General features: G+C 56.6%; 8 protein-coding genes across 8 annotated transcripts; 4 read left to right on the top strand and 4 right to left on the bottom strand.

Moving 5' to 3' along the window:
• Positions 1-175: 175 nt before the first annotated feature.
• B0I36DRAFT_403360 (uncharacterized protein) lies at positions 176-2,426 on the bottom strand (the record flags this gene model as incomplete). The annotated part of the gene is made up of 4 exons (XM_046161753.1): positions 176-833; positions 894-1,147; positions 1,215-1,569; positions 2,317-2,426. The coding sequence occupies 4 exons, from the start codon at positions 2,424-2,426 to the stop codon at positions 584-586; spliced, it is 969 nt and encodes a 322-aa protein (XP_046016967.1). The 3' UTR covers positions 176-583.
• Positions 2,427-4,762: 2,336 nt separating this feature from the next.
• Positions 4,763-5,699, top strand: B0I36DRAFT_359485 (uncharacterized protein; the record flags this gene model as incomplete). The annotated part of the gene is made up of 2 exons (XM_046158138.1): positions 4,763-4,877; positions 4,951-5,699. The coding sequence occupies 2 exons, from the start codon at positions 4,763-4,765 to the stop codon at positions 5,697-5,699; spliced, it is 864 nt and encodes a 287-aa protein (XP_046016966.1).
• A 571-nt stretch (positions 5,700-6,270) lies between these two features.
• B0I36DRAFT_314937 (cmgc/cdk/pitslre protein kinase) lies at positions 6,271-7,994 on the bottom strand. Its single transcript, XM_046152824.1, has one exon. It carries the CDS (start codon positions 7,735-7,737, stop codon positions 6,310-6,312), a length of 1,428 nt encoding a protein of 475 aa, XP_046016965.1. The 5' UTR covers positions 7,738-7,994; the 3' UTR covers positions 6,271-6,309.
• Positions 7,995-8,253: 259 nt separating this feature from the next.
• Positions 8,254-9,949, top strand: B0I36DRAFT_236189 (S-adenosyl-L-methionine-dependent methyltransferase; the record flags this gene model as incomplete). The annotated part of the gene is made up of 3 exons (XM_046149449.1): positions 8,254-8,439; positions 8,517-8,783; positions 8,858-9,949. 3 exons carry the CDS (start codon positions 8,254-8,256, stop codon positions 9,947-9,949), a joined length of 1,545 nt encoding a protein of 514 aa, XP_046016964.1.
• Positions 9,950-10,154: 205 nt separating this feature from the next.
• Positions 10,155-12,676, bottom strand: B0I36DRAFT_262464 (lung seven transmembrane receptor-domain-containing protein). Its single transcript, XM_046151150.1, has 7 exons — positions 12,280-12,676; positions 12,166-12,199; positions 11,935-12,089; positions 11,551-11,873; positions 11,453-11,493; positions 11,327-11,401; positions 10,155-11,268 (listed from the first exon to the last, which is right to left on the bottom strand). The coding sequence occupies exons 1-7, from the start codon at positions 12,358-12,360 to the stop codon at positions 10,322-10,324; spliced, it is 1,656 nt and encodes a 551-aa protein (XP_046016963.1). The 5' UTR covers positions 12,361-12,676; the 3' UTR covers positions 10,155-10,321.
• Positions 12,677-13,191: 515 nt separating this feature from the next.
• On the top strand, positions 13,192-14,925 carry B0I36DRAFT_359481 (uncharacterized protein; the record flags this gene model as incomplete). The annotated part of the gene is made up of 1 exon (XM_046158137.1): positions 13,192-14,925. One exon carries the CDS (start codon positions 13,192-13,194, stop codon positions 14,923-14,925), a length of 1,734 nt encoding a protein of 577 aa, XP_046016962.1.
• A 5,110-nt stretch (positions 14,926-20,035) lies between these two features.
• On the top strand, positions 20,036-21,811 carry B0I36DRAFT_403358 (S-adenosyl-L-methionine-dependent methyltransferase; the record flags this gene model as incomplete). Its single annotated transcript, XM_046161752.1, has 2 exons — positions 20,036-20,183; positions 20,372-21,811. The coding sequence occupies 2 exons, from the start codon at positions 20,036-20,038 to the stop codon at positions 21,559-21,561; spliced, it is 1,338 nt and encodes a 445-aa protein (XP_046016961.1). The 3' UTR covers positions 21,562-21,811.
• Positions 21,812-22,061: 250 nt separating this feature from the next.
• B0I36DRAFT_359479 (chromatin associated protein KTI12) lies at positions 22,062-23,175 on the bottom strand (the record flags this gene model as incomplete). Its single annotated transcript, XM_046158136.1, has 2 exons — positions 22,062-23,093; positions 23,170-23,175. 2 exons carry the CDS (start codon positions 23,173-23,175, stop codon positions 22,062-22,064), a joined length of 1,038 nt encoding a protein of 345 aa, XP_046016960.1.
• Positions 23,176-24,007: the final 832 nt, after the last annotated feature.

Genomic DNA, 24,007 nt, shown 5'->3' with positions numbered 1-24,007 from the left:
GGAAGCCGGATATGCTGAGAACACGACGCAGATCGGATGTGGAGTTTTGGACAGGCACACCAAGTAAACGAATCCTCGCTTGCTTTTGGATACGAAAGAATAGGGATCGAATGCGTCTGTGTCGCAACTTGATAAAGACTCTGTCTAGAAGTACTCTGAGCAAGTGGGAAAGCGTCTTACACATACATCAGGGCTCCAAGTCTCCTCTCAGCAATAGACGACGAGCCAAGCTGGTCTCTCCTGATCCTCATTTATGTAGCGACAGACATCTGGCATCAGGGAAATTTAGAACGCAATGGACCACAAAAAAATAGACAGCATCGACATGGAGTGCACAATCCCGGTTCGGCATATCCCGCGAAGCTCAGTTGAACGCACGTCTGGATATGCTGGTTCTCCTGCCTTCCCCACGTACACCCACCACGAAGACTGCACTTATCTAAGGGCCCAGGCTCTTGTCATATCTGTACAATTCTTGGTTTGTCGTTTGTACGCTGTTGGCACAGCTTGACGCGAAGCGAGCAAGGCCGCACTGGATCCTTGAGCGATCTGAACTTGATAATCAGCGTTGCCTTGGCCCACTTCAGATCGTATTGCCAGAAGCTTCAGACGGCGTGAAGCCTGATTCACTACTGTCTTGGTCATCGTCGAGCATGCTCTCATGATTGTCGTTGTCGTCCCGTCGCAGTGGTGCAAAACGATTCTCCGACTCTACCACTGGTCTGGTAACAGGTGGCGCTATGAAGTGTGGTGCTCGGGCCGGGCGGTCTGGCAGCTCAATCGGCTCTGCGCACTCATCCACGTCCCATCCAATGCTGGATCCCTTGTATTTTCTGTGTCATAGTCAGTTGAGGGTGGGACATGGTATTGGCGATCAAGAGGAAGCCACTTACACCCGAGACATCATGCAAGTTCTGGCAACAATCGCATTATGCACCGAATTCGTCTTGATGTAGCAGTTCCCATCGAAAAACTCGACACTGATTGCCACGAGGTTATGAATGTGCTCGAGATCGTCCCGTATGGAGGCATCGGTGTGGCGCGAATGGCATCGACGAATGACCAGGTTTCGGGTCGCGCCGCCACGAATCTGGTGGCCAGTGTGGCTGCCTAAGAGGTACTGACGATCAGCCCAGCGAGTGCCGACCTGGAACCTTTTGTTAGAGTTCTACTTCAGAAAGCCTGGGGCACACCGTGATGTGATTGAGGCTTACGTATTTATTGTTTATGAGCAACCCGAATCTTCTGACGTAGTCGAAAAACCCGGCAGCGTGGTTCTCGTACACGAATGACACAAAGGCACACCTTTCTGAGTTGCGGATGTGAACGCCGAGGATAGGGCCGCCACGGACCACGCGAGTGATGTCGGCGAGTGTGCTTGACTCTGGCAGACCAGTGATCATCAGTGTGCGCTGGGCTGTTTTCGGGATTTGGAGGCTTCCTTTGCTCTGTGCGCTTTGTGCCGGCATGCTTTCCACATGCACGGGTTGCTGTACCTCAGGAGCTGGATGCCGGTCGTTATCGTCACTGACGTCTGCCTCGCAGTCCTCCGACCAGTCTCGCACCGCGCTAGATGGCGCAGGTGGTCGATGGGCAACGGGGTCTTCATGGTGGGAATGGACCGCTAATGCCTGTTTCTCCGGATTGTCGAGCTGCGGGATCTGGGCTTGATGAATGGATTCTCGCCGAAAGCTAACCCCCTTGGAGGATTCTTGTCCCAATGTAATCGGCGGTTGCTGCTTCGAGAACTGGTCCGCCCGTGGAAGTGGACATGCCGTGGAGGCGGTGCTCTCACTCAAGAACTAACGAGTGTGAGCTCGCTTGATGTCCTGACTAGACATTTCTGACGACATTGTCGACCACATCCCTCAATCGTCTCTAGTGCAACGCCTCCCTCGATGAGATGACGCTGCAGGCAGGCTGTTTGTTTGTAAGCGGTCAGCCAGCGGGAGGAGTGTTCTGGAAATAAAACTACGCACCATAGCGGTCAGCAGTCACAAGGAGGTGGTTGTGTTCAGTCTTGGGAATGAAGACGCATTCAACACTTTGGCCGTTTGGCAACATAGAGCTCGTAAGTCCTTGGCTATGGTTCTGTGCACATTTCGGTGTAAGAAGCAAAGAATACGGTTTGTCTCGGCACCTTTAAGGGTGATAAACTGACAAGATTGGCCCTGAAGCACAGATAGAGGCGACGAGTCAGCGCTTCCTCGTCCGACAAACCAGTGACGGAGTGGTCTGCCACAAGTCTTGGCTCTCCGCTCGAGAAGAGCTTTACTGGGAGTTTCTAAGGCACAAGCGACGATTCAAGTCTCTTACCTGCGAATGAGGATGTCGAACGAACCGCGGTCGAGCGTGACCGTCGCGGATGATGGCGAAGGACCCGGGACGAACGGCGAGGCCGTGGGCTGGAAGGCGATAGATGCCATAATGATCGTCGAGAGTGGTGAAACTGGAAGTGAGAGTGTAGTGATGTCAAGTCATGTTGCTTGGGGGCGAGATGATCGCCTTGGACGCTCGATGTCCAGTTCAATGAGAGGCAAGCACGTCTTGCAACCATGGCGGCGCCATAACCACAGCAACCAGGGCAGCCATTGCAACGGACAACAGGCGGCCGTTTGCACGCCCAGCTGCGGCCTGATCAGGCCGCATTTCTTCGATTGGGACGAGGCATACTCCGAGGCAGGATGCTACATACAATATTGTCACAACGACACTATCCGCAAGAGGCATACAACTGTGTGCGAGCGAGCCAGCCTAGAATCAAAAAGGAGTTGTGACAGAATCGACATAGTCGCTGGGGTCGATACTCAACGAGCAAGTCACAAGACTGTCAAGGTTGTCCGTGCAGCTCGAGGGCTCTTCACCTCCACCAGCGTTGTCCATGTGGATGAGGAGGACGACCAGCTACGCCTCTAAGTCCAGCCAATCAAGCACAAACAGCGCAGCTTGTGATGTTGGCCGCAGAGCCTGGGCGCAGCCGTGGCATGACCCACGACGTGTGCGGTTGCAGGGAGCCTGATGAAGGTTCCTTAGACCTGACAAACAGATATTTGACTGGTCACTTTTTGCAAACATGAGACGTTCCCATACATCACCAGAGCCGATTATTCCAGTCTCCATGAGGTTTATGCGCCGCCTCATTCTTTGAGACAGATTCTCAGTTCCATTATGCGAAACAGACGAGAAGGCTGCATACCCGCCGTGCTCGCGTGAGCCTCGTGCAACGGGTGCCTGAAAGGACACAATAAAAACAGACCATGTGGCATCACGTAGCAGAGCTCAACTTGGTGCTCCGAGCTTTTGTCGGGCACATCTGTTCTGGAAAGGTATCACTTCAGCTGGGACTGCAAGCGAAAGCCTCCAGAAGAGGCGAAGGGCACCAATCTGCAGGTTAGGTTTTTGTGTCGAAACTCCGTGGCCCTGTTCTGGTAGGAAGCTGTTGCCATTGCTTGACAAAGTCTCGAATAGTGAGTTTCGCATTCCCTCATCCTGACAGTGCCTGGTGGGCTGGTCGCACAGACAACCACGAAGTTTATTTCAAGCAACCTGCACAGCTAGCGCATCCAAGCTGCGCTCCATGAGGCACTGCTCCTGGTTTCCCCGGCCCAAACCCAAATCAACACGGCAGCGAGCAAGTTTGTCCATTGTTTGCAACTCCGTGAGCAACCAGACAACCAGGGTTTGACAAGCATGGAACGACGTCAGCTGCCTTGCTTGTGAACGCAGATCAGACCAGGCCTCGCACCAGGCGGATCAGCACATGCATTGACGGCATCCAACGGAGTCAGGGGCCACGGCAGTGGGACCTGGCTGGCCTCGCCTGGAGGTTCAGGACGCGCTGCAGGCCACCACCTTCACCAACAACGGCCGGCGCTGCTGCAGACACGAAAGGCAAAAAGGGGCCCCCACCCGCAGGACAAGCGGGTAACACGCGCCCAGAGTTTACGAGGTTCTCGCCCGGCCATGGGTCATTTCAATGCAGCCGCTCAGATCCCCGGCCGCCGCCTTTCCCTCTTGGGCCACCCAGCGGGCCATCTCTCCTCGTGTTGGCGTCGGTGGGTGTGCACTGTGCCGCATTGTCACGGTTTCTCCAAGCGCACCCGCGGACCTCATTGTGCTCCTCTGCATACAGTGCAGTGACAGTGGGAAGTGCTCCTTGGAGGTCGTCAAGTCCACGCAGCTCTCTCCGTGCGTGTACTGTACGACCATCAACAAACAAACAAGACTTCTGGCTTGCATACAGTGTGATAAACAGTGCCTAGCATTCCCAACAGGGCCTGGGGGCTGCTGCAACCTCAGCTTGCTCAGGCACCTGCACTGCCATGGCATTGTGTGCACACGCCTTGGCTTTTCCTGTGGGTTGTCGTTGCATCCGCTCCTCCTTCCCAGGCCTTCCTCTTCTCTGTCGATCCACCCGTCACCACACCCTCGCTCATCGTCTCTCGCTGCCTTTTGCCTTCGACCTTCTGCTTCTCTTCTCTTGCGGCTTGGCCTCACGTCCTGCACGCCTTACTCCTTCGCTCTGTAATCGTCATTCGCTTGTTTACAGTCTCCATCTCCAGTCACGCACGCCCGCTGAAACAGCCCTGGCTCAGCCTGAACAATCCTCTCGCCTGCTCTACAAAACAATCCCGCGTCTTTGCTGCTCGCCATTCGCTTATAGCTCCGCAGACCAGCAGCGTCTTATTCGTACTCGATCGATCCTAATACCATCTTCTGCGAGGCCACTCTAATCATCCACTTCCTTGCGGTCCTCATCACCATGAGATCTCAACTCGTTGCAGTGGCACTGGCCCTGGCTCCTCTGGCCTCGGCTTCTGCCTGGGCCAACATCTTGCCCGACATGGATGCCATTGTCGTGCGGCGGCAAGACGACAGTGAGTGCTACATTCATTGAATGATCAAGACTTCTGATCCTGGCAGTATGCTGATGTGTATTCTTTCTTCCAGGCACCAAGACAACCGCCACAAACGGACCCCAGCAGACCAACCCTCCGGCCGGCCAGTCGACCACCGCAAAGCCGTCAGGCGCCACCACAAAAGGCCCAATCACTACGGATCTCAACACTGGTGGAGACGAGCCCACGGGATCGAGCGGCACAGTCAAAGGCAGCGGCTCCCAGACCAAGAGCGCGACATCAACGAAAGCCACCATGTTCAACCCTCAAGATCCTGCCGGTGGTGTGGTCATGGTCACGCCTGCTGCGTCCCTGGGTATGCCATTGATCATGATTGAGGAAACTTCAGCCGCAACCTGGGTCTGGAATTACACCTCGGTGCAGGGCACCCCTACTGCTGTCGATGTCCTAGTCAGCTGCTCGAATCTGCAGACCATCACTCTGACACGGAACATGACCTACAAGTCCCCCCAGACCTTCACATGGGACCATGCCGAGTACGCCCAAACTGCCGTTTCGAACCAGCTGCTGACGGACAAGTACACTCTGGTTATCTATGATTCCAACTCAGCGCCGACCGACGTGGCGGAGGCTGGCTATCTCGCTCCCTTCAACCAGTTTGTTTTCGGTCTGTACGCCAGAAAGCCATACCAGGACCTCGCGGACGGCTGGCAGTGCGTCACCTGCAACGGCGCGCTTGGCAGCCTTGAGCGCTCAGCGGTTGGTTTTGCCATGTCTATGAGCATCATCACGATCCTCAGCTTCACCTGGTTCGTTGGCGGATTCGGCGCCTTGTTGTGAGAGGCATTGGTGTAACAGCCAAGGTATACACACTCGGTCAAGAAGCCGGATGCACAGCATTCTCGTTGGCCACAAGATGATACAAAAGCCGGAGTACATGCATTTATGGTTTGCGCGTCCACGTCATCAGGCCAGGAGCAACTCGGGCAGTGATGACATTCAAGACATCGTGGTCATGGGCAGGCGTTGGGGTTACAAGCAAACAATTGTTTCGTCCATTTTACGGCGCTGATTTTAGAGAGCATTGGGATTTGTGCTGATATGGCAGCTGGCTGAGGCGCCCCAGCCCAGCTGTGGTTTTATGTACAGGAAAGTTCGGCCCAGGGAGGCAATCCAAACGCTTTCTGGGCTGCCGACAATCTTTTCACGTGCTTAATCTGGAGAGATTATACACCAAGTACTACTATAGCCTTATAATTAATGATGCATCATCACGATTTGATTCATGTCGCTGCTGGTCTTGTCTGCATGTCGCGATTCTTCAAGCCAGCCCCCCCCCCCCCCGGCCTTTGCCGCTGATGTGCTTCATAGTTCATAAGTCATGAAGGCGGATGTTACAAAAGACATCATCTCGGATCACACGCCGCGTGTTGAGCATCCATTCTCCTTCCTAAACCATACGCAGCGAGAAGCCCCCTCCGCGTTCCTCCTTTTCCCGCCCAGCAAAGATGCCACTGAAATCGACGCTGCCCAAGTCAGCAGCAGCCTGGCCTCTGCCAGGAGCGTTCGGCGTCTCGCGCCTCCTGCGGCGCTCCTGCCCGGCCTTGCTCGGGAAGGTGGGGAACATAGCCTCGTGCTTTGGTTTCGGGTCTTGCCGAAAGTATTCGTGCTGAAGCATCTGCTTTGCCGAGGGCCGCTGGTCCGGGTTCAGGGACAGGAGGCTGCTGAGCAGCGCGCTGCCCGCCTGCGTGAGGAGGGGGAACTTTGCGCGGATGAGGGCGGCCGTGGACGAGGATTTGGGCGGGAGCTTGAGCGAGCGCGCGTTGGGCAGGCGTCGGTACCCCGGCCACGACTCGTCTGTCGGCGTGCCGCAGAGCTCAAAGATCTTGGTCAGCTCGTCGACCTCGTTTGTCCCCTGGAGTAACGGTTCGCGCGTAAGCAGCTCGCCGAAAATGCAGCCTACGCTCCACATGTCGACTGCCGCGCCGTAGGTCTTGCATCCTAGCAGGAGCTCGGGTGATCGATACCACAGCGTCACGACGAGCTGTGTGAGTTTCGGCGGAGGCGGGTCGCCGACGTAGCGAGCCATGCCGAAATCTGCTATCTTGAGCTGGCCACGGTTGTTCAGAAGCAAATTTGACGTCTTGAGATCGCGGTGCAGGATCCAGTTGTCGTGCAGGTACTTTACGCCGTTGGCGAGCTGTAGCAGGAGCGTTTTGATTTCAGAGGCCAGAAATGGCTCGGGCATGTCCTCGAGGACCGACTTGAGGTCATGCTCGAGGAACTCGAGCACCAGAAAGATATTCTCGATGCGACTCGTGTCATCCCCGACCACGACCTCGTGCAGATCGACGATGTTGCGATGGCTGCAGTCTTTGAGGATCTGGATCTCGCGCAGACCAGTCTCGGGCAGGCCAACTCGATCGTTCGGGTCGATCTTGAGCCGCTTCAGTGCAACTACTCTGCCCGTTTTGATCTCCTTTGCCCGCGCGACCCAGCCGTATGCGCCCTCTTCAATGTCGTTCAGTTTATCGTAGTTTTCCACGCTCCTCGACTTGGTCCAACTCCCGCCCTCGAAGCGCAACAGCTTGGCCCCTTCGTCGATTTCGGTAGATGCTCCTTGTTGTGTCGGCTCGGGGGTGAGACGCCGTCGTTTCGCGGGAGGTCGGTCTTCGTCTTGTTGTTCCTGTGCCTGCTGCCGTTGCTGTATTGCGCGCTGCCGCGCTTCTTGTTCTCGCTGCTGCAGTGCCGCCTTTTCTTCCTCTGCTTTCCGCGCCTTCTCGGCCTTGAGTCGCTTCTTCTCGGCCTTTTCCTTTTTCAGCCGCGCGTCAGCAGCAGCGTCCTCCTCTGTGTCTGCCCATCGCGACGCGCCGGCCATGCTCCTGCGCACGTGTTTGCCGCCAGTCCACGTTTTGGTATGCTGAAAATAAGCTCCTTCTATGGAGGTTGCTTGCTACGCTGCACTTTGCAAGGAAGTCGGGCTTGAAGCTATCGGGGCGAATGGAGCAAGCTGGTGTGCCGTGCAATTATGGTGGCTAGAATGGCGAGCCAGGATCGAAGTCGCCGACAGTATGTCGGTTTTCTATGCGGCGTGAACGCTGGCGATTTTGCCGTGCTTTGTTCTGGGCTTGAGGATGATGTCAAAAGGTTCACTTTGGCGGCTCGTCGAATAATTGGGCGGGCGCCGGGCCGCACGCGGAAGGTGCAGCCGGGGCCCCTGCACTTGCAGCTTCAGAAGCTCAAGGTTAGCGCGCGAGGCAAGACCTCCAGATCTATGATTGTGGCACTTGGACATCTTGACACTAGCCAAAAAGGCACTCCCAACCCTCACGGCGGACCGGACAGGAGACGTTTCCTGAGATGGAAAGATAGAGAACCTGCCCGCTAGCACATCATGAAGTCGAGCTTGGCCAGGACTTTGCCTGTTGGGGGTCGCAGCCTGCTGCTTCCATCGAGGCCTGCCACTTCGTTCTTCCTGCGCCCTGGTTGGCGGCGGAGTCTGTCGGTGACGGCCGCCAGACGAGATGCAGAGAGACAATGGACGACGCCGCTGGCGAAGCAGCTCACGGAGGCCATCAATGTGTGTGCACACCTTCAGAAAGCACGTACCCACCACCATCCAAATCTCCCTTGCTGATTCATCGTGGCCTCCTCTAGATGACCGGACCTGTTCCGTTGGCCAGCTTCATGCGTATGTGTCTGACAGCAGACGTTGGAGGCTACTATACCGGTGCCATTGAGCAAGGCCGCGACCAGTTTGGGCAGCGGGGTGACTTCATCACCTCCCCTGAAATATCCCAGGTCTTTGGCGAGCTCATCGGCATCTGGTTTGTGGCAGAATGGATGTCCCAGGGCAAGCCCAAAGCTGTAGAGCTCATCGAGGTCGGCCCTGGCAGAGGAACCTTGATGGATGACATGTTGCGAGTACGTGATCACTGCATCCAGATCCCAAGTCAAGTCATTTTTGCCACTGCTGACCACGCCGGGTTTCCTGATAGACCATGAAAAACTTTCCCTCGCTTGCCTCAAATATCGAGGCAATCTACATGGTCGAAGCCAGCAAGGAGCTGCGCGAAGCTCAGAAGAATTTACTGTGCGGCAAAGACGCTGTCATGGAGGAAACTAAGGCGGGCTGGCGATGCACCAGCAAGTATCTAAACTTGCCCATCATCTGGGCAGAGACCATCAAGGGCGTACCCCAGTCTGCTGAGAAGACTCCCTTCATTGTTGCGCACGAGTTCTTTGATGCCCTGCCCATACATGCCTTCCAGGTCGTCAACGTTCCCGCGCCCAAGCAGGCCCCGGAAACCGACGCACAACTATCCGACGCGACATCAACAGTATCAGCAAAAGTCCGGGATGGTTCCAAGAGCACAGGCGGCGGCCTGCAATGGAGAGAAATGGTCGTGTCGCCCGTGCCTGAAGGCACCACCCATGGCGACCTCGGGACACCAAAGTCTGAGCAGCACGCACCCGTGCCTGAGTTTCAGATGACGCTCAGCCCGTCTGTCACAAGACACTCCAAATATCTGCCAGAGATGTCCCCGCGCTACAAGGCACTCAAGAACACCGAGCACGCGTTGATCGAGGTCTGCCCAGATGCCAGCCTCTACGCATCTGAGTTCGCGACACGCATCGGGGGAGACGCGAAGCAGCCGAAGCCGAAGCCTAGTGGTGCAGCGTTGATCCTCGACTATGGCCCTCTGGACACCATCCCGCTCAACTCCCTCCGCGGAATCCGCCAGCACAAGCGCGTGAGCCCGTTCTCAGAACCAGGCCTTGTTGACCTTAGCGTGGACGTCGACTTCATGGGCATCGCCGAGGCGGCCCTCAAAGCCAGCGAGGGCGTTGAAGTCCACGGTCCCGTGGACCAGGCGGGCTTCCTCGAAGCCATGGGCATCTCGGAGCGTGCAGCCATGTTGGCGAAGAAGACCAGCCCTGAGCGGGCCAAGGACATTGAGAGGGCCTGGAAGCGTCTCGTCGATCGGGGGCCAGGTGGTATGGGAAAGCTGTACAAAGCTCTCGCTATCTTGCCCGAGAACGATGGCAGGCGCAAGCCGGTGGGCTTCGGTGGTGACGTCAGCCCTTGAGAAATCATGGGCCACACGCTGTAGAAGTTATATGTATGATCAAAGGAAGCCATTCTTAAGCGAGCATTAGCATGGGCGGGATTAGAGGCACGACTCCTTTCTACAGCGATCTAGAGAGTCTTAGCAGCATGTGCCATACTAAGTAGAAAACGCCTATACGTTCAGCACAACAGCACATGTCTGTCCCCTTGCATGCAGCACAAGTCATAATGCAAAATCTTCGAAAACGCTTCGAAGGATCATAAATTGTACTCCTACATCTACATAACATCGCTGTACAGTTGAGCCGATCACGTCAAAGATCCGCCCCAAAATTTACTCGGCCTCTGCTTTTCTCAGTAGACCGACAGCCCACTTCGGCCCGGTTGTCGTCTATTTCTTCTTGATGAGCTTAGTGTCGTCCCCCGAGTCGTCATCATCATCATCGTCGTCATCACTAAACTTGTCTCCGTCCTCGCCCACCGCGAATATCGTCTCGCCGTCCTCGAAAGAGTCGCGAGGAGAGTCAGCGACTCTCTGCGGTGCACCCCGGCTCGAGGACGCCGCGCCAGAACCGCCCGCGGAGGCAGAAGCACCATTGGGCGCGGATTGTGTCGCAGCGGTGGAGATCACCGGAGGCTTGGTGCCGACATTGGCCTCCTCGTCATCAGAGTCGTCTGGCGCGCCAATGTCGGCAAACTCAAACTCGCCATTCTCGTCCTGCGCAATCTCGTCGCTCATGGCGAAACGCCTGTTGTTGGCAGTGGGCCGCCATACGTAGGCGATCCACGCGACATCGGCAAAGTAGACCAGGTTGAGCCAGCCATCGAGCACGAACCAGCGCGACTTCCAGTGGAAGGGCACAAAGTCGGGCGAGGTAGCCGAGGCAAAGGTGAACGAGTTGAAAAAGAAGAACCCAAAGATGACGAGGATGCTGACGAGAATACACCACCATAGCTTCTTGTACATCCCCTCCTTGACGTGCTGTTTGCGCTCGCGCAGGTCCTTCAATGTGAAGTTGAGCGAGTTCAGGGTCCAGACGTAAAACGCAGTCAGAGTTCCCGCAAGGGGTAGGACGACGAATAGCAGGAATGGACTGGCAGCGTCAGGTGGCAGAACGAGACTGGTGACGGCATATGCCAAACCAAAGACGAAATGAGCAATGGCCAGCCAGCGAACGTAAACCATCGTAGGTCCGAGAGAGGGCTTGACCACGCCGTATCCCATGCACACAATGAGCAGCAGGAAGAACGAGAATGAATTGCGGAAGGCGTTGAGGACGGCCACGACGACGAGCAGCACCTTGGCGCCAACATTTGAACCATGGCGGTTTAAAAAGTCTGGCAGAATCTAGTCAGCGTACGGGACACATCTCACCGTAGATGGGACACTACTCACCATAGAAACCCCAGGTCATGAGCATCTCAACTACCAGAAACACCAGGATCGCAGTGATGTAGTTTTGCACGGGCACTGCAAGATGTTAGCGGTATAGAATCAAGGCAAGGCCGGCGGCTAACTCACAGATATCATATCGGTGTTGGTAGTAGAGGAAACCCCAGAATCTACAGCATTGTTAGCCGGGATGATTGTGGCTTGATCGTCTCTTTTTGGCAACTTACGCAGCAACGATGGCATATAGAATGGTGATGCCTCCGTAAAAGGGCAGCTTGGGGATCTGTGTCGCAGGAAGCTCGCCATATGCCTCGCGGAACTCGACGACACCCATGAACTCATCCGCACGGTAGCCGTACGCCGCAACACAGTAGTATCCTGTTCTCTTGATCGGGTAATTTATCGGCGAGGAGGACTTCAGGTGAATGGCCTGGGTCAGGATGGGGTTGACAGCCTTATCGGTGGCATTCTTTGCAAGGATCCATTTTCCGATGTCCCCTTCCTCACACAAGCCGTTGGCGACGTTCTCGGGGTCGCAAATGAGCTCGTTCTAGAAATGAAATGTCAATAAGCGCGCCAAGCAGGCAAGCGGCAAAAGGATATCCGCATACCGAGTTAGCGTCTGCGCCAATGAGCCACTCATCCTTCCATTCGAAAATTATCAAGCTGACGATAGGATCGGCATCGCCCTCTACCGTGATGTTGGGGAACTCTGCGAGGATAAAAGGATCCACGGGGCCACCCCAGTCGTTGCGGTCGTACATGCCTAGGCTCGCTGGTTAGCTCCTCTGCCTAAAAGAAGCGGTGTTGGTCCTCGTCTCGACGTGGAAGAAGCTACAAACCCTGGCATTTTTGTCTATTATCCTCGGTTTGGTCCTGCAGATGTCGCTGATGTTAGCGCCGGACTCACAGCGTGGAACTGTGTGTCTCGTGGTGTGTTTGCGGTGCGGGCTCACAAGCTGGACTTCAATGGCGCGAGCAGTGGCTGCAAAGAGCCCCGAGAGGAGCAGCAAGCTCGACGACCATGAGGATAACATCTCGAGTGATGGGAGATATCTAATCTTGACAGCCCCAAGAAGGCCTCGGCGGGTTCGGGTGAGCGCAGGGCCTGGCGCAAGTGGACGTGTTCACTATGCCTTGCCGGATCGTGGTGGGCGACAAAGGGGCCGTGGGCGAGGGCAAGGTTGGCAGATGGTGGTGATTCTTCGAGGATCGGTCAAGCGGCTTCGGGCGGGTTTCTGGACGTTGAATAAGGGCCGCTTTCAAGGGGATGCTGTCCTGGCAGAAGCTCCTGAAGATGGCAATTTGACGGTCCAAGGTTGTTGGCGCTGGGCGAGCGAGCTTCCTGGCAGCAGCGGCAGCAGGCAGCGCAATGTGTACTGTACGGAGCTTTACGTCGTTATGTGGAGACTGGTGTCCGGGTTGCGCATGCACAATGGGGGGAGGATTGCGTGTAGAGACCTGGCCGGTACTCCAGCGACTACTCCAACTCTGTCATTCCAGTGCTGGAGAGTGCTAAAAGGCAGCACATCCTCCATCTAGCATCCCCAGACGTTGCCGCGCAACCCCCTGCTGCACAAGTACACTGCAAGTACTGCCGCTACTGCCGAGCCGCCCAGGGGTCCTACCCGATAAGTGAGCGATAACAAGTCAATTGATCCATCGTCATCCAGGCACCTTCGAGCTATTCAAGCTTTTAGAATTGCGACTTTCTCAACAATTCAGCGTCTCTACACGATCGCGACCATCTAGGTTGCGCCTAGCGATCTCCACACAGCTCAGCCTGAGGTGACACAACCGCCCGGCGCCTCAACGCTTCTAGCATTTACCAAACAAGACTCCTCGTGGTCCAGCTACCGGCAGCCACCATGGGCAAAGGAACCGACAAGCTGTACATCACGCACTCCGAGTGGTCCTCGTCAGACGCCTTCTCAGCTAGCACGGGGTCACGGTCGCGGAACACCGGCGCCTCGTTCCGTCGACTGCCTTTCAACTTCTGCGCCGCCAGCCTCCAGCCCTTCAAGAACCCAGTCTGCACGGCAGACGGCACCATTTTTGACGTCGAGGTCATTTCGAAATGGCTCGAGCACCACAAGACGAATCCCGTCAACGGGGAGCCCCTCGCCGCCCGCGATCTCATCAAGCTCAACTTTGCGCGCAACGCCGATGTCGACTCGAAAGCCGCCGACGGCTCCGCCAGCGACGGCAAGGGCGACCTGATCGACCCCGTCACCTTCAAGGTCTTTACCGACAACACCCACATCGTCGCGATCCGCCACGGCACGTACGCGAACGTCTTTGCTTGGGAGACGGTAGAGCGCATGAACATCAAGGCGAAGCTGTGGCAGGACCTCCTCGACGACACGCCCTTTGTGCGCTCCGACATCATCACGCTCCAAGACCCGCAGAACGCTGCTAGCAGGGACCTGAGCCGATTCCAGCACCTGAAAGACGGCGGAGATGCGCTCCTGACTCGAGAGCAAGAAGAGGAGCGCAAGGAGGGCAATGTCAACATTGGCGCTCTCGGCCGGGTGGGCGACAAGGTCCTGCGAGCCAAGGAGGCAGTCGAGAAGGCTCGGAGGGAGCGGGAGGCGGGCGGCGATGTCAACCGCTCAGCCAAAGCAGTCGCCAAGTCGGCCAGCGCCAACAACAACAACGCGCCTCGGCAATCCATGATTCAGGGCCGCAAGCTCGCGCAGAACGCAGCTGCCTACACAACAGGACGAGCAGCAGCCAGCTTCACAAGCACAGGGCTTACGCCCGAGACGAGCGGCGAGCGCGCGCTGCTCAGTGGCGAGGAGTACATGCTGAAGCCGAAGCGCGTCAAGATCAAAGGCTACGCTCGCATAGAGACGAATCTTGGGGACCTCAACATCGAGCTGCAGACCGAGTACGCCCCTCGGGCCGTGTGGAACTTTACGAGGCTGGCTCAGAAGGGCTACTACAAGGGAGTGGCGTTCCACCGCAACATCAAGAACTTCATGATACAGGGCGGCGACCCGTCCGGCACAGGCAGAGGAGGCGCGAGTATATGGGGCAAGAACTTTCAGGATGAATTCGACGGTCCGCTCGTGCATGATGCGCGTGGCGTCCTGAGCATGGCGAACAAGGGCAAAAACACCAACTCGAGTCAGTTCTTCATCACATACCGACCAGTACCGCACCTCGACAGAAAACACACGATATTCGGGAAAGTGGTTGGCGGCATGAACGTGCTGGGGAAGATGGAGGCAGTCGAGACAGATGGGTCGGACCGTCCACTCAACAAAATTGTTATCAAGGACGTCGTCGTGTACCTGGATCCGTTTGAGGAGTTTCAGAAGCAGAAGACAGAGCGTGAAAGGATCGCTGAAAGCAAGGCTCAGATCGAACGCACTGGAGGCACGGAGGACGACAAGGTGACCTGGACCGGAAAACGTGTTCGCACAGACGGCACTGTCGACCAGGGCAGCGGGGAGGGCAAGGTCGGAAAGTACTTGAAGGATGCCATGACCAAGCAGCCTCCAGCGGACGAGATTGTCGAGGAAGACCTAGACACCTGGCAGCAGCCGGCGAAGAAGAAGGTCAAATCTGGCGGCTTCGGCAACTTTGATGGATGGTGAGGGCGATGAAGCAGGCGCGAGCAAGCATCACGGCAGCAAACAAAATGATACCCCAAGCTCAGCCATGAGGCATTTATCCAGTCAGCTGGGCCACAGAGAAGATCTGAGAGACGGCTTTCAGATTCAACCTGGGTAGTCCGACGACAGACCGAAGTCCTTTCCTGGTGACAATGAGGATGATTAATGTCCGGCTGAATCAGCGTCTCATTCGGCTGCCACGAGGATTCGGACTTTGCTTTAGACCAGACTCACGGCCTGGACGAGCACGCGCAAGTTCCGTGACAACTCCATTTGATCCTTTCGGCCAGCTACCACATGCCGCGGCGTACGCGGCACAAGTCGCGACATGCATCATGATTCAGCTTATTAGTGGAGAACACGCAGCGTTGGAAGCAAGATTATGGCTCGCCTCAAGCCTCGAACCACGATGCAACACACGACGGAATATGAAAACGTCCCCTGCTCACGTGGGAGTTGAGGTGTCGGCGACAGTCCGACCTTCTTGTCGAAAGCCCACTCTTATTCCTTGCTCTGCCGCGGATCCCTGGGTGGAGGGGCCTGGTCTTTGCACAAACTAGGGTCCTCTCAGCCACTGTTCAAAGTGGTCTCCAGCGTTCGCCGACCACGATGATTATCCCCCCGCAGGATATACATAGCCATGGAAGCAAAGGGATAGCGAAACCGTATCGGGCCGAGATGCTCAAGCCACCGGAAGACCCTCTACGTTGTGGTCATTCCACCAAATATGTAATACTGTGCCGGTCCTATCGTGCGTGCTAAAACGGGCGACTTCAGGGAGCACCCTGGACTCAGTCAGGACCCAGTCCAGCTCGCCAGCAAAGCCAGCCTTCTTGTCGCCGAAACGTACCCCCACGAATCTGGACCATCTCCGCCATCGCAAGCCAGCTCGGAGGGTAGCCAAGCCGGGCCCAGACGCAATACAGGTGGCTGGACGGCGGGGCCGCTTCCTGGGAGCTCTTCCTGGCGGGAAATGTTCCCGTCGTGTGGCGGCAACCGCGGCGAAGAAGTCGCCGACTCTGCTCTCGGTTCGGGCTTGCCTTGGGGCGGCGAGCTGCGCCGGGGCCAGGACTCGCCTTCTCATGAAAGTCTGTGTCTATCCAGGTTCAGGCAGTTGCTGAGGAGTGCGGTGGTTTGCCAATTTAGTGCACCTGAACCAGGAGCCCACTTTCAGCCACGTGCAAAGCCTGTGCTAGAGCAAATAGTGGACATAGACGAGACCGGGAATATGTCACGGGACCAAGCGTGGCGAAACATGGCATAGACAATGGTCAAGTCCGGAAGATCAGGGGCCTCACTGGACCCGGTGATGGAGGAGGATTTCCCATGTATGGGGTTTTCTGGAGCGTGCAATAAGTGCCGTGTGTGCGCTAGAGGCAAACTAGCGTGTAAGACAAGATTGACATGGCTCAAGTAGGCAGGTGGACAGACCTGGACATGTGTTCTCCCCAAAGGTGACGGCAAATTCCGACTCGCAAGGGGCTGGCTGGTCTTCAGAGGGAAAGGCAAACAGGATTCTTGTGATGTGACGATCAAGTCATACTGGTAGGCAAGCGGATATTATCGAAGCTGCTGATGATGATGCGTAAGAGGGGTGGAGGATTGCGGGTACCTTATGGTACCCAGGCCAGGGTTGGAGTGAACGCCGCAAGCCTATGTGTCTCCTGCTTCCTCTTGCACGTAATTGTACTTGTCCCGCCCCCCTGCGGCATGCTTTGTTGATCTGCTTTGACTGCCGACCTCGCGGCTGTCGATGAAACTGCCCGATCTGGGCGGGGAGTGCCTAATCTCATCTATTCTGATGGCACCTTGCACACGCACGCGTGGTTGTGCATGTGTGTGTAGGTGTGTGTGCGTGATCCCTGTGATATGCTTCAAAGAGCAGTGGTTATCGTGACTTGTGATGGGTTATCATGACTTCTGGTGGACGAGTTGTTCCTTGCCTTCCCTCCATGTCCTTCGGGGGGACCACCCAACTCCAATGGGCGGCATGTGAACATTGACCTTGTCGGCATAGATAGACAGTGTGGTTACGGAAGGAATGGCAGAACGAGCGGCGGACAAATATGGCCATCCTCCCACAGCCAAAATTCATATGTGAGACGCATGTCGACTCGGTGTCTGCCAGACCAGATTCACATAGATCTGTTTGTACTCAGCAGTGGAACACGAACGTGCCCAGGAGGCGCAACATTGCAGGATGCCTCTACCTTATTTTAATTTCTTTGATGTTCATCCTTCTCGGAGCCTCTTTACCAGGGCAGAGAACCGTCTGGCGCCGCAGTACGCATGCTTTTCCATTGAAGCCATGCGGTCGGCAACCATCTCTATCTCTTTCGACGACCGTGTGCTCTTGATCAACCGCCGATCGGTACGATCGCGATCGGAAGACTATCTCCGCGCACACTATGCATGGCATTGACGTCGATCACCCCCCCTAGACTAGATAGGAGAATTCAGGATTGGTGTGTAGGGATTCAGTGCCGCGTGGCTGCTTGCCATTCCTGCCTCTTCTACTTGGGATTGTAGGGTTTGTCCAGGCCCAAGGGCCAGAACGCTCTGCGATGCTGGTAGCTAATGAAATATCAGAGCCAGGATCAAGCAATAACGTGCGGATCGCCGTATCGACCACAACTATAGATATCCAAGCTATATCTCGAAGGCAACAAACAACGCGCATTCGGAACAGCCCAGCGCGAAGACCTGTCTTTGAAGCGGGCCCTGGCTAATGTCGATTTGACCATGATAAACCCCCAGAGCGGATATGGCGTGCAGCAAATCGAGGTGCAGGTTGCGCGAGCTTTCACTGACAACCCGGTCTGTATCTGGGATGAGCACCCTTCGTAGCCAGCCCTGACAGACCCCAGTGCCTGTCCTGCGGGAGTCGCGCATCCTTCGGCCCGCATGCCGTCCTGATAACACGGGGACGTCTTAGAGTACGTAGGACGTCAAGGTCCTTCATGGTGTCCCCAGAACATGCCGGTCCTGTCGCCATCTGAAACATGAAGAATGTTCCGCACGAATCTATCAACATTGCGTGGCCTGATTAGTCCCCTCGGCTGTCGCCGAAGTAATGTTGCGTGGTGGGACCACGGCCACTCAAACGAGGACCATAGCGTGGCCGTGCTCTCCCTCGTGGCTGTGGGGGATGCTAAAAATCCGGCGTTTACGCTAGAACAAATGAAAGAATACCGATCAGTCCCCTTTCAGGGCTAGTGTCATGTTGCGCTCAGACAATAGTTCCCCATCTGTCGTATGATGACTGAAGTGTTCCTACAGGAGTCGAGGCGAAAGAGATGAGGCGGAGGTGCCGTCGAGGCTGCGATGGCAAGTGCTGACGAGGCCTGACCTGAAGCCGCGCTTGGACCGGATAAGAAACGACTCGTATGGTTGGGTTCAAGACTGCCAGAGTTGGAAGTGAAGCGAGATCGTAGTGCAACGTGACCGCGCTGTGTGCGGCATTGCCGGCGTCCTGCCAAGGGTGACTAGCTTGCCGTCGTGGGGGCGGAGATTGACAACTGCCAGGGCGAGCTCGCCGTGCTTGGGACGCAAGCCATTGAAACGGCTGTGTGCCAGCAAGCAAGCAACAAGTTATCACGGCACTATGTAATAGTACGCGTGTCGTCTCGATGCCGCGTTCAGAGTCAAAGACATCATCACATGGCCTGCCAGAGCCAGGTCTGTGACGGGATGTAACGCGGCCGACACACCTGAGGTCTGTAACAGGGGTATAGCACGTATATATGGCAAGCCCCTGGTCCATCCGCCCACAAACCCGGGAACACTCACTCAATGCCTTGCTTGTCGACACCTCCCGATGGTGACCACGAGGAGACGGAAAACAGCGGATCGAATTGGATTCGAAGCAGTATTGCGAGCTCTAAATAGATGATCGGTGGAGCGAAGGACTGCCCGAGGTGCCCGAGCAAGACGAGGCCTAGCACACGAGTCACGACGATGGCAGATTGTGTCAACCTGGCTGTCAGGCACAGCCAACGTGGTCAAGCATGGCAAGGCAGGCTGGCTGTGGGTGGGAACCTGCCGGTCGGACCTTCTATGTAGATTGCCCAGTGCCAAGCGCCAGGGTTCCCCCATGTTGTGTTGCACAGAGATCGAGTTTTGTTTGCGAGCAGTCACCTGCATGAAGACCTTGCAGGTGCGGGCGGGCGGGCGGGCGTGTCCGTCGCCCTGGGACTGCAACTGCATTCAGCCACCAGCCCCATGCATCGTGGTTGTGGGAGGACTCGTTCAACGGTCCTGGCGAGGCACATGTCTGATTAGTTCCGGGTCCGTGGCCGTGGAGCTGCGTGTGTGCGAGTCATCACGCATCAAACCCTCCAGGGCAGAGCTCATTGGCCCGCCACCATCTCTGGTGGTCGGCGACTGGGCACAACCTTATGGCAGAGAGTGAGAATGATGGTGACGGTATTTGCCAGTTCCCCAGTCTTTTGGTGGGTTTCGCGCAGCCCCCTCGGCAGCGGTAGCTAACAAGTGTGGTGGGTGGCTTGCCAGCACGTGGACTTGGCACGCCAGCACCTCTGGCAAAAGTTCCGACGCCAATGGTTGTCAACTTCCCGTTGGGTCGGCTTGATGATATTGACCTGCCATTGACGGTCATTCGTCCCTCGCTAGCCAGATAGATGAGCCGTGTCCGGTCGATGGCACCGATATCTCTCAGGGGTTGTGCGGATGGTGTGTGTTGAAGTGTGAGTGTCTGCGGTGATTAGCGAGTGCTGATCGGTGGAGAACCTGCATGGTCGATGGGTTGCAGCATCTTCAGCTCTGGAGCTCCAGTTCTCTCGAGGCATGGACACCCCGGCTGGCACTCGAGATGGACGTTCATGCAGGAGGGTCGAGGGTTCTGCTGTGTGGCGCCGATCTGACGAGCTGAAGCAAATACCTGCTGGGGCGGCCAGACGCTAGCCTTGCGGCCTTGGTGTCGTTGTCCCTGCCGAGCTGGGGCTCCTGCCTGCCAGCCACTGAGAAACTGTCATGGCACTGTCCCTGGCACTGCCGCTAGTCTGAGGTCGGCAAAAGGTCCTAGCGCCACACACGTTCATGCCTATTCCAGTTTCCCCTCGGTGATCGTGGAATGGCGGAATGGACCACGGTGCCGGCTCCATGGCCTTCGCACCACTCAGAGATCAGACGTCTCGCTCCATCATGGCGACCAGGGCCCACTGCTGCCAATGTCAGGGCCCGTTTCGACGGACCAGGGTTCCGCAAGGAACTGGAGTCATGTATCGTGGCAGCCCACGCATGTCACCCAATCGCAATCTCGTGCTTGTACCAACGCGGTCCTGGGCATGCGTGGAGGACCGCATGACTCTGGTTGAAGACAAGGCAGGGATGTAGTGCCCTGCTCAAGCCGACTAGACGAGCGTCCGCACCAGCGATGAGGACGTTGATCATATAACGTGCCCCCTAGGCGCCTGCAAACCACTCCGTCTTGGCTTGACCTGCTCTAGCTCTCCAGTTTTCGTGCTCAGTTCTGGGAGCCGGCAGTACGTCTCGTTGTGGATTTGGTTCTTGAAGGAAAATAGACGACTCGCCAAGGGCAGACTACGACTAAAGATGGCTTTGTCTTCTATCATGGCGGTGTCCCACCGCTATCATGAAGCCGACATCGGAACTTTGCGACTGCTCCCGAGCGAGATCGAGCATCAATACCTCACTCAAGTATTGCGGTACATGGACGCCAAGTCGCCAAATCCAGTAGTAAAGGATCCCTGGGTCATCGACCTCCACAGCAAGCTCGAGTTCAACTTCGACGAAGGCACACATGTCGACGACGCTTGGGTCGAGTGGCTGGCGCATCGAGTCAGACTCTTTGACGAATGGACACAGCGATACATCGACGAGCACGCCCAAAAGAATGAGCCCATCACCGTCCTGCGCCTGTGTCCGGGGTTGGACTCGAGGGACCTCCGGCTGAGCTACAGCAGATCTGTCCGATGGATCGATATGGACTGCCCTCAAGTCATTGATCTCCGTCGCTCTTTACTGCCTCCTCCCATTGGCGCGGACTACCACCAGATCAAGGCCGAGATCCTCACAAAGGAATGGCTGGACAGGATCCCGAAAGATCGGCCCACGCTCATCCTGGCCGAGCACGTTTTCTCTTGCTTGCCGCAGGCACCTGCTCAGGACCTCATCCGCCGCCTTGCGGACCACTTCCCCAGTGGGCATTTATACATGCTAGTTACGGGGGCTCTGGTGCCCAAGGTAATGAACATCATGCCCATTACGAAAGGCATAAAGATCAGGATCCAATGGGGAATCGACAGTCCCAAGCAGATCACTTCGCTGAATCCCCGGTTACGCACGCTCGAGGCCGTGACGGACCGGGACTTGAACAACGCCGGGTTCATTGGGGGTAAGAAGCCGCCGTGGTTTGGAAGCCTCACAGCCATCACCTCGATTGTCCCAGGCGGTCAGACTATGCAGGGATATATGCGGTTCGCCTTCGACGATTATTCCCAATCCATTCGGAGTTCAAAGACCACTTCGACTCGTTCGATGCGATCGAGCTTCTCGAGGTCCTTTCGCACAGCAAACGGCAGCTCGTCAAGATCTGTCTTGTCGCATAGCACTACGTCTAGCAGTACCATAAGCTAAAGTGCTTGCGGTGTGCTCGCGGTCTCACCGCCCACGACCAATAATCCTGTGCCAGCTGGGAAATATACAAAACGGAGCAGCTTTTCACTAGCACCAGACTAGCCCGCGAAGCCAGTGAGGTTTTGCTCCAGGCTCGCTCATTTGCTAGCAATCAGCATTCGCGCATCTCATCATCTGTATTTAGTAGCATAGCGACAGCGTAGGGGGTATCATTTGTTTTTTTTGTTTTTTTGTCTCTTGTTTGGAATGGTGCATGGCGTTGGCGGACGGCAGTCACCCTTTGAACGCGCGTCTGAGTCGATAGCCGCAGTATATAGTTTGAAACAAGTAAGGCGTGGGCCATACTCACTTGTCTCTTTCTGTTAGCCATGTTTCGTTTGCCTCTGAGATCACTGTGAACATGTTTGCAGTCGTGAGTGAGCCTCGGTCGTCATGTGACTATGCGGTCGCACAAATGTAGAAATGGACGCCTCGGGAACGTGGACTGCGACAAGCTCCTCTCAAGAATCCTTCTCAAACGCGTCATTGAGGTAGCCGACAAAGCTTTCGCGTATCTGTGGCGGGCCCATGTTCTTGACGCTCTCGAGTCCGATTCCGCCCCTGTTGAGCGCCAAGTATGCCCTTCGCAGGCGCTGCAACTGCGGGAGGCCGACTTTCTTGCCGGCGGGGAGCTCAACGACCAAGGCCTCCGCGCCGCTGTCGCCGCGCGAGATGCTGATCTCATCACCGCCTTCGTCCGACTGCTGGTCGAGGATCCGCTTGACTACATCCTGCGTCTCGCGATCGAGCGTGTAGAGGTAGTCGCCGCCGGCGTCGCGGCTTCTCTGCTCGGTGGCCTGGTTGGGCTTGATGATTTTGCGGCCCTCGCCCGCGATCGCGTCCCATAACTGCTCAAAGACCTTCCGGGCCTGGTCGGCATCGTCCTCCCAGATCACGGGGAAGAGGGGACTATCCCAGCGGGTCATGGGGTTCGGCTCCTCGTAGCGGAACACCAGATTTTCCCAGTTGGCCGGCTCATAAGGCGCTTCAGGGTCAGTCGCAGCACCACCACCACCATCATCGGCGGCGGCAGCGAGGTCCGTTCCGGCGGCAGAGAGCTGTTCGGCCTGCCTCCTCAACCTGGCATCGTTGACCTCCTTGGACTTGTCCTTGGAGCAGCCGATCTGGAGGATGCAGCTTGGGGTCCGCATGGCCTTGGCCTCGCAGTGGAGCTGGTAGCGCCAGCCTTTGATGTAGTTCAGCCCGTCGAGAATGACAATGTCCTTGTCGCTCAGGACGCGCTTGACGGCGCCGTAGATGGTGGCCCGCGCATCCTTCTCAGAGGCATTGGCGGAGCGGACGTGCGCCGGCACGGAGGATAGGTCGTAGACGGATCTGTGGATGGAGAGAGACTGGTCGGAGATGAGGTGGAGGCGGTACTTTGGGGTGGTGCCCGTGGTTGTTGCGGCGGCGATGCGCTCCTCGAGGTACTGGTAGAGCTGCCTTGCGCGGGTCGACTTGCCCGACGTTGGAAAGCCGGACACGATGATCATCTAGAAGAGCAAGGCATGATCAGCGCTACATCAAGACTGAAGAAAGCTGCTTGCGTCTAGAACGGAGGGCCCGTACCGGCATGGTCTGCTACGTGGCGCTTGTCTGGAGCAGATGCGGTGGTTGTGTGGTTGACGCGTTTCGCTCTCAATGTCTGGAGTGGGTGGATGCGGGGCAGGTGGACTTTTTCATGCGTGCTCGACAGATGGCGGGTGGTGGATCGTGGCTCTCGTTGGCAACGCCGCATACTTACTGAGTAAATAAGCGTGCCGCCTATCCTGGAACAGGCACGAGAATTCACGCATGGTCCAAATGTATTTTCGATCTCTTGAACCATCAAGTTGTCCGCCAACATGTCTGGGCGGCGACTTACAATCTGCGTGCACCTGGGTGGGCCATCGTCAGAAGACTCCAACACTATCAGGACGGCACTAAAGCCTCGCCTCGCTTCGGCGCAGCGTCAGACCGACCGACCGACCTGTTGCCTTCCCCACACTCTGGGCTGCGGGGAACACCCCTGGCGATCTCCCCCCAGTGCTGTCTCAAGGCCTGCTGATTGGCGCCCAGGGTGCTCGCGGGAATAGCTCAGACGTGCCGACAATGGGGAAGAGTCCGCTCGCCCGCCCGGACATCGGCCTGCCGTCGAGGGCTGCACTTGCAGGTGCCGTCGGTACTGTCGCGGGTACCCGCCCCCAATGCTGGCCGCCCTCGCCTTCGCCGTCGCCTACGCTGCCGCACGTCAGCTCGCGACTCTGTCCACGGCTCGAGCTTGGCTCTGCTCGTCTCTAACTAAACCTTCAGGTTCACTGGGCATTCCCGACAATTCGCAGCCCGCCTCCATTGTGCACGATTATCCTGCTCCAACGTCATCGTTTTCCTGCAGCATCTCCCTTAGGTACTCCAGCGAGGCTCACAA

Source organism: Microdochium trichocladiopsis, assembly GCF_020744255.1.
Source record: "Microdochium trichocladiopsis strain MPI-CAGE-CH-0230 chromosome Unknown B0I36scaffold_2, whole genome shotgun sequence".
In the NCBI taxonomy this organism is placed as follows: domain Eukaryota; kingdom Fungi; phylum Ascomycota; class Sordariomycetes; order Xylariales; family Microdochiaceae; genus Microdochium; species Microdochium trichocladiopsis.
This window is presented reverse-complemented; position numbering and strand designations above follow the sequence as displayed.